Source organism: Myotis brandtii, unplaced genomic scaffold (genome assembly GCF_000412655.1).
Source record: "Myotis brandtii unplaced genomic scaffold, ASM41265v1 scaffold4, whole genome shotgun sequence".
In the NCBI taxonomy this organism is placed as follows: Eukaryota; Metazoa; Chordata; class Mammalia; order Chiroptera; family Vespertilionidae; genus Myotis; species Myotis brandtii.
Genome location: NW_005365371.1, coordinates 2,097,983 through 2,107,194, shown reverse-complemented (window position 1 = coordinate 2,107,194; position 9,212 = coordinate 2,097,983). Strand labels below are relative to the sequence as shown.

Sequence of the window (9,212 nt, the reverse complement as noted above, 5' to 3'; positions counted from 1 at the left end):
AATAAATAAATAAATAAATAAAAGAATGATAACTTTATTAAAAAAAAAGAAGCTGACAGTCTGTAACTGGAAGAGGGATCTCACCAGAACTCTGCCTCGCAGGCATGGACTTCCTGCCTTCATCACCATGAGAACTAAATTTCTGTTGTTTATGAGCCACCCGATCCATGGTACTTGTTATAGCAGCCCCAACTGTCCAAGACAGGTTATTTTCAAGGAAACTAGGCATAATGAGCCCTGATGCATCATGGGGGCAGACACTGGAGGCCAACCATGGTGCCATCCGTCCCGAGGCTGCATTCTGAGGTGGGGGGTGGGGTGGGGTGCAGCATAGGGACCTTGTACTGGACCAGTAGGCGATTCTTTGGTTCTGGGTCTGGATTTAATTCTGGGATACTGTTCCCTTTGCTGCACTGAACAGAAGAGCTCAAGTGTCACTGGAGCCCTGACCCCCCGCTCAGCTGTAGTCCTGTTACAATAGAGCTGATGTTTATGTTTCCATTCTTTCTTCCAGTTTTTAGCAAAGAAGAGTAATTCAGGGGCATCAAACACTGTTTACATTTATCTGGGGATGCCAAGAGTGTTTATCTGTTGAGGTACGGCTTTGCCTTAACATATCAATCTTTAAAAAAGCTACAAGTTCTTGCTGGAGTTCTGTTCCTTCACTCTCCCAAAATGTTTGTCATCTCATACATGTCCCTAAGGGAAACGCTAACTTTTCACTCTTTATTGAAGGGAGGGCAGAGAGAAGAAAGCTTTTTTAAAAAATATCCATTTCAGGTGGAATGCATGCGAGTTGATACCTGATTAGGGGGGAGGGGGAGAGCCTCCAGTCATGAACCGAGGGGTGTCAGGAATTCTGTGCAAAATACAGTTGGAGCTGGCTGCCTGGGAAACAGGAAAAACCAGGACATGAGAGGGGCTCCTTGCAGGAGCAAATCCATCCTCACAGGTGCTAGGCGATCAGCTCTGCTTTTGAGTTTGTTTCTCTGATCCTGCTGTTGGCCTGAGGGGGGAATTATATGGAATGTCCCCAGAGAGAAGGGGCACAGCCACACAGGGAGACGAGCCCATCGGGTCTTATGTGGAGAAGAGGGAGGAGGGGCGTGTGGGCTGGTCTCCCCAGTGGCAGGCACAGACCCAGCACCCACAGGGAAGCCAGAGGCCTCTGCACCCTGCTGGACGCAGGGGATGCGTGACTGGTGTAAAGCCTCGGGTGGTGCAGGACTGGGTGCCTGGCTGTGTGTTGGAGTGTGGCTAAGCGTACGTGCTCCAGACATGTGCTCTAAGATAGTAAATGTGGCCCAGGCCTTCTCTTGGCAGAGAGGGTGCCTGGCACAGGGCAGCATCCCCATCAGTTTGCTAACCCTGGAGGCCACCCTTGTTGGGAGTTAGTGCCCTGCAGCTTAACTCCCAACAACATGGGTCCGGGAATGTCGGTCCCTCCCAAATCTGCTCACAGACATTCCATTATGGCCAAGGCCCATTGAGGAGCTGGTAGCATTTAAAATCGGGCGTAGCCCTGACTGATTTGGTTCAATGGATAGAGCGTTGGCCTGTGGACTGAAGGGTCCCAGGTTCGATTCTGGTCAAGGGCATGTACCTTGGTTGCGGGAACATCCCCAGTAGGGGGTGTGCAGGAAGCAGCTGATTGATGTTTCTCTCTCATCGATGTTTCTAACTCTCTATCCCTCTCCCTTCCTTTCTGTAAAAAATCAATAAAATAAAAAAGAAAAGAAAATGCATATACTTAAAAAAAATAAAATTGGGCATAGTTGAGGGAGCAATAAACCCTCATTCTGAACATTAATGCTATTACTCCCTTTCTGGAAAGCTGGAGATATTTCTTTTTAACATCTGCAGCCTCCCCATCATGTAGGTGCACGCACTTTCTTAGTGATCAGTTTCTCTTAGAATTTAATGCCAAGAGGTCGCTCACTTCAGAAGAGATACCCTCTTAGCATACAGAGAGACCTATGTGTCACATCTTTACCTCACGCTTGGAAAATTTGGAGTTCAATTGAATGCCCATGGCTGCAGCCTTTCACACTCAAGTTTCTGGCAGAATTTCCTGTCTCTCTTTTCATCCCCACAGGAAATTGCTTTCATAATTGACTTTGGGGGGATGGAGGCCGAAGTTTTCCTTGCCTAGAAGCGTTTGGATGGTGTTTGTATACACGGTCTCCCGTAATCCCTGCGGCAATTAACATCCTCCCATTACTGATCCAGAACCTGAGCCGCAGTTAAAGAAGCCTGAGGTCTCCCAGTCCTTGGTGACAAGGTCAGGGTTCCAGCTCAGCGGGGGGACCCCTCCCACCCAAAGGCTAGTGTTCTCTTCCCTCCCATGGGCGGCCCCCTGAATCCAAATCAGGTCCCCGTTTCCTGGTCCTAAAGGGCTAGCTAGCCGTTAATTACTTACACTTCACAGAGAGGTGGAAGTGGACTCTGGATAAATTGCAGGTGTGGCTGGGAACGTCGGGGGAAGGGCACAGGCGACAGAAGATGCAGAAGACCCTGCAAAAGGTCATGGGATTGCAGGCTCTGGCCATCTGGGGTGTGTGGTCTGCCCATGCATAGGCCAAGGAGGGTCTCCCCTCCCCTCAAGCTCCTCCCCCACCCTCCCACCCCCCTCACTGAGTTGTGGCATCCAAGGCTGGGAGGGGCCCTGCTCTGTCTGCCTGATGGGAACCAGAGACGATGTCGCAGCAGTTCGGCATTCATTCTGGAAGAAATCTTGAACACTCTTCCATTTGAGTCAGACTCGGCTGGTTTTTTAAAATAGGCTTATACCAACAGGCAACCTAAACAACATCAATCTTGAGGCGGCTAGAACAGTACAGGCCAAGGCAAGCCAGAGGAAGCAGGCACGGCGTGTGGTTCGGGTTGCAAATAGTACTTATAGCGCTCCTACTTCATTTCTACAGGCTTTTGCTGCTTACAAAACACTTCTCTCCTGTGTGAGTGCTTCACGACTTTAATCAACACTGTGTTGTTAAGAATTTTATTTTATATTTAAGGAAATTGAGGCTCAGGTTGCACCCCTAAGTGAGGGACAGAGCTGGAACTGGACTAAAATCTTTTGATGATTTTATTCTTCACGGTCTAGTTAATGGAGTATGTCTTGTCTGGGGTGGGAGGAGAGGGAGCCCAGCAGATAGGTTCCCTTTCCTGCAAGTTCAAGAGGTCTTCAGCTTGCTGGTTGTCAGCTGGAGGTGCAAGATTGGTTTCTCTGAGACGTGAGGCCGGCAGATCAGGCGTGGGCCCTTGGGTAGGTGTGGCCTCTCCCTATTGCACCTCTGAACACAGAGTATGTCCGGATTTCAACTGTGTGTGCACAGTTCTACCAGAGAGTTCAAGGTCATCCCTTGGTGCCTCTGAAGGGCTAATGAGCCCAAGGGCAGATAGAATGACCTGGTATGATTTGCTTCTTGACATTGGGTCTAAACACTGTTTGTAGAGATTATAAACGATTTGGGATTATACGCTGGTGTGAGTCCTCCCCATATTGAGTTGACCTGGGCCTTTCTATGCACCTGGGGGTGGGGGGGTGAGGTTGCAGAGGCCACGCCTCCCAGACACTGGCTTTTCTTGGTTCTTTCCTCTGAATTAAGTCCCCTTTCCTCTGTCTGTTGACTCTCTTATTGTAAAACCAAAAATTAATTTCTTGTTCTTGTAGCTGGTGGACAAGTCTAGTAGTATTTTTTTTCTTGCTTTCTTTTTTTCCATTTTGATGGGCCTAAAATTTGGAATCTGTCTTCCTATGTTTACACATATAATTTCTGATGATGATGACTTATGTCTGCAATGTTCCAAAACATCGAATGTGCCCAAGAACTAAATGCTATTAGTAGTCTGCCACGACGAAGTGACGGCATGAGCTAAAGTTGAACCTAAGAACTAAATATTATTGTCTGATAAATACCTAGAGGCATAGAAATATGTGACTTGGCACAAGCATGGGGGGTGTTTTAAGTGCTGTCTTTGTGTCCCCACCCTCCATTGCCTTGTAATCTCTCTTCCCACCTTACTCATGTCTGTACCATTTTGTTAATTTCATCCCCATTTTCTATTTCACATAGACCAGTGGTTCTCAACCTTCCTAATGCCGCGACCCTTTCATACAGTTCCTCATGTTGTGGTGACCCCCAACCATAAAATTATTTTCGTTGCTACTTCATCACTGGAATTTTGCTACTGCTATGAATTGTAATGTAAATATCTGATATGCAGGATGTATTTTCATTGTTACAAATTGAACATAATTAAAGCATAGTGATTAATCAGAAAAACAATATGTAATTATATATGTGTTTTCCGATGGTCTTAGGCGACCCCTGTGAAAGGGTTGTTCGACCCCCCCAAAGGGGTTGCGACCCACAGGTTGACGACCCACAGGTTGAGAACCGCTGACATAGACCTTTATAGTCTCCTCCTGGCTGCATTCCCACTTTGGCCAGTCCTTTCTCTGAAGTTGGTGTGTGGTTGGTGAGTTATTCTCACCCAGTTCATGTCCATGGAATTGTCCAGTTCACTGTCTACCAATTACCCAAGTGTCATTTTTGCTGAGAAAACAGAATACCACTAAGGAGGCTGGTTATTAAAGATGCTGAGCCAATCCCTAGCTGGTTTGGCTCAGTGGATAGAAAGTCCGCCTGTGGACTGAAGGGTTCTGGGTTCGATTTCGGTCAAGGGCATGTACCTCAGGTGCAGGTTCCTTCCTGGCCTGGGCCCTTGTCGGAGCTCATGCAGGAGGCAACCAACCAATGTGTTTCTCTCCCGTCGATATTTCTCTCTGTCTTTCCCTCTCTCTTCCACTCTCTCTAAAAATCAATGGAAAAATATCCTCGGGTGAGGATTAAAAAAAAAATAAAAATGCTGAGCCAAGTGTTCGGACGGAGAACCCAGCACTTCATCCTCAGCACCCTTATTCCCTTCTGTCACTCTACTTCCAAGAAAAAAATATTTCTTCAGAGGCACACAATCTCTGGAGAAAAGCAAGCGGTGGCCAGCTGTGAAAGCGAAATCCATCCCTTCAGCCCCCCAGCGAGTTGATGACCTCTAACACGCACGGCCTCTCTGTTGGCACAGGCGACAAGACTACCTTCCAGCTGCAGGTGCGGCAGGTGGAGGACTATCCCGTGGACTTGTACTACCTGATGGACCTCTCCCTGTCCATGAAGGACGACTTGGACAACATCCGGAACCTGGGCACCAAGCTCGCCGAGGAGATGAGGAAGCTCACCAGCAACTTCCGACTGGGGTTCGGGTCTTTTGTAGACAAAAGCATCTCTCCTTTCTCCTACACAGCGCCGAGGTACCAGACCAACCCATGCATCGGGTAAGTGCCCAGCTTCCCTTCTGTTGGGCGTTTAAGGGTGAGGGAATGAAGTAGTGGGAGACCTTAACCCAAAGAAAGGACTGAGGGGGACATACTGAGGAGGGGAACCTGGCTTCGGTGTTTAATTTGATTAACGATGACCCAGTTCTGTCCTCTCCCTCGGGGTGAAGAAATGAACTGTCACAACGTTGCATAAAGATGCAGTGATCATAGTTCACCTGTTTCCCTGCCTACCTGGCATGGGACTCCTTGTTACATGAATAGGTTTTAGAGAATGTTCTCAGGAAGTGACAGACCCAGGTGATCAGGGAGGGAGCAAACAGAACAGCCTAAACTTTCCCCTTGTTTGGAGTGACTGAGGTGCCTGGGATCAGTGAATTCAAAGTATATTTATTGTTTGTAAAAAACTACAACTTATGTTCGTACTTGTATTAGAAAATATTTGACACATTATTAGAGAACAGGCGTTTCTAACTGCTGCAAGAAACAAATCCAAAATATATAATGGCTCCAACCTGATGGAGGTTTATTCCTGCTCTCCTAAGTGGGTCTCCTGATCAGTGGGCACCTCTCCAAGCACGTCTCAGAGCCCAGACTCCACCATCTTCCTCATGTGGCTTCTGAGGTCATCTTGCCTGGAGATTGCTCATAGGAGGAGCTTACGGGCCAGGATGAGTGGCCTTTGCCTCTTCTGCTCCCACCTTCTAGTCTAGAGAACCGGGTTCTAGCAGGGAGGCTATAGACCGAGGAAGATAAGGAAGGGGGACTGGTGAGCAGGTCTCTGCCCTGAATATGTGTGGGGGGTAGAGGGGTCATAGCCCCAACTCCCCTAACAACCTCTGGGGGGCTGGTTTGTTTCTTTTCTAGTCTTTCAAGTATTCCTTTAAATGAAATGTGACTATAATGAGTGGTGACTCCTAACTTTTTCTTGCCTCATCTCCACATTCAACTTTATTTAGTCAGGCTTTGGGATGTCCCTGAATGAGGAATAGCTAAGATTTAAGTTCTTATCAAGTGTCAAACACCATACTAAATACGTCACATGGATTATTTTATTTAATCTCATAATGTTTTGAGGTCTTTAAGGTAGATGTGTGCCATATTTTTTTAAAAATATATTTTTATTGATTTCAGAGAGGAAGGGACAGGAGAGATAGAAACATCAATGATGAGAGAGAATCATTGATCGGCTGCCTCCTGCACGCCCCCTACTGGGGATCGAGCCCATAACCCGGGTTATGTGCCCTTGACCGGAATTGAACCTGGGACCTTTCACTCTGCAGGCTGACAGCTCTATCCACTGAGCCGAACCAGCTAGGGCGTGTGCCATATTTTAGAGATGAGAACATTGAGGCTTAGCGAGAATAAATAATTTACCCAAGATTACACAAATAGTAAGGGGTAGACTTATTTTCCCCCCATCCAAATCACACTACAGCATACAAACTTCACCTGCATGTAAGTAATCATACTCATTCCAAAACAGCCCCACCCTCTGATGCTTGCCTGAGGGTCGTGTTGGGCTCTGCTGCAGTAACAAACAACCCGCAGATCTCAGTGGCTCAACACAGTGAAAGTTTATCTCTTGCTGGTACACAATCTGATGAGGGTTGAACTGCTTCCCATGGCAGCTTTCCCTCCAGCGGTGACTCAGGGAGCCAGGCTCATTCCATTTGTGAGGTCATTTTTTTGATTCTTGATCTCCTTGGCTGCTGCCCTAGGAGCAGAGAGCTGTTCTAGCCCCCTGAGCCTTTCCAGCATCTCAGCTCGTCTTTGGCAGCCTCAGGGGCTCTGAGCTCTGGGTTGGGCTGGTGATTGGGGTGAGGTGGTATTTCTGCTGGTGGTGTATGCTCTTTTGAAGCCTTCCTGATTCTTCTGTCCAGGCTCCTGGAAGTTAACGTAGATCTTCCCCAGGGGTTGGGAACGGACACAGTGGTGGAAAAAAAACACTCAAGAGAAGAAGCTTTCAGTACAAATGAGATTGAGTTCCTTAACCAGGAAGCAGCACTAGGTGTCATCATTTGCTGGGTGTAGCTTCCTCCTGGCTGTAGGCATTATTATGTTGGTCCTGTCTCTGAGGCCCTTTGTAGCTGAGTCCCAGTACCAAATGTCCTATCATTGGCATTCTGCTGCTGACCAGGCTGCACCAGGATCTTAATCAAAACTTTTTTCAGTTCATCCGATAGTGATTCTATCTGCTTCTTTTCACCTCTGCCTTCTGATTGGGCCCTGTCTCCAGAGAGACAAGGTGTGTCTCCACTTTCATCCTTCTGTGGAGCATCCGCTAACTGTGAGCTGCTAGCTTGGAAGCTGGCAGAGGATGAAGGGCTGGCTCTGGGCACCCTGCATTTGAATTCAGGTTATTACACACGACTTATTCAGAGCCCCTTTTCTAAGCCCTAGAAGGCAGAGCCAATTGCAGACAGTAAAAGTCTTGACAGTGAGTACAAGGCACACTGAAAAGCTGCTTGTAAGACAGGAAATCTGGCGAAGAATTGGGAGTCTTGAAGGAAACGTCACATCTCAGTTATGCAAATCTATCTTTTGCAAACTGGGCAGCGCATCGGGGAGTCGCTGTTTGGCTCAGTGAGCAGGCTGAGATTTCTCTCCCTGGGCTTAGCAGTGGGCGTGTGCAGTGTCCTGGGAGATGGCCCACCGCTCCGAGGATGTATGTAATCTGTTCCCGGGCCTGATCCAGCCTATACATATGCTTTGTCTGCCTTTCTGAATTTTAATGGCACTGTGAACCAGTCACCAATATTTAGAAAGTAGATTTAACCACGAATAGCCAGGATTCCTAGGGTTTCTTGAAAAACTGGAAGGTCTAGTAAAGCTGGACTAATTCCCCTTACGGTTTGGCTGCCACAGTCCCCACCACTCCCTCTTGTCTCACAGCTGGTTTGTGTTAAAATGCCTGGCTGGTAGACATTGTGATTCTTGTCTGTTCTTTTTCTTCAGCAAGTGTGGAGGAAAAAAATCACAGCATTCTTCTCAAGATGCAATGGCATCTTCAGTTAGGTTTTTCTTCCCTGTGGTGGTGAGAGCAGCAGAAGCAGCCCCCAGGAAGTTTTGGGGGCTGGGGGGGAGTCAGAAGAGGTGACTTAGCCACCTGTGCAGGACATCTCAGAGAAGAGAGAGCCAGTTCTTCACAGGGCTTTCCTGAGGTTTGTTCCTTCTCCTTCTGCTCCAGATGTTTCTGCCAAAGGATCACAATCCTAGACTCATTCCTTCCCATCTTAGAGTGCACGAGAAAGGCCAGACTGAAGTGAGCAGTACCAGGGTTGCCACAGGAGAAAGGAAGATGTAGAGTAGCCCTGGCTGGGTGGCTCAGTTGGTTGGAGTGTCATCCCGTACACCAAAAGTGGTGGGTTCGGTCCCCTGTTGGGCACATATGGGAGGCAACCAATCAATGTTTCTCTCTCTCTTCCCCCCTCTCTCCCTTCGTCTCTCTCTAACATCAATTTAAAAACATATCCTCGGATGAGGATTAAAGAAAAGATGTAGAGTAATTTAATCATTAGATTGAAGAACCGTAGTTGCTATTCTGAGTCATATGAATAGTCTCACTGGGAAGAGTCACATGATAGTCACTGATTTGAAGGATTAATCCAATTGTTATTTCTGGTTCTGAACACTTTTCCTTTTACTGGAGGTATTGGGCTCTTCTTGAATTACATGTCATATCTCATCTATATGTGGAATCTAAAAAAGCCAAACTCGCCCTGGCCAGGTAGCTCAGTTGGTTAGAGTGATGTCCCGATATGCCAAGGTTGTGGGTTCAGTCTCTGATCAGGGCACATGCAAGAATCAACCAGCGAATGAATGCATCAATAAGTGGAACAACAGATTCTCTCTCTCTCTCTCCTCCCTCCCT

At 47.5% G+C, this 9,212-nt stretch overlaps 1 protein-coding gene across 1 annotated transcript in view; it reads left to right on the top strand.

Annotated features, from left to right (window-relative positions):
- The window catches only part of ITGB5 (integrin, beta 5), a 122,308-nt gene that overhangs the window by 29,603 nt on the left and 83,493 nt on the right, over window positions 1–9,212 (top strand). The window contains exon 4 of the mRNA XM_005873124.2: window positions 5,089–5,338. Within this exon, the coding sequence (XP_005873186.2) occupies window positions 5,089–5,338 (250 nt within the window). The remainder of the gene's footprint in view (window positions 1–5,088; window positions 5,339–9,212) is intronic.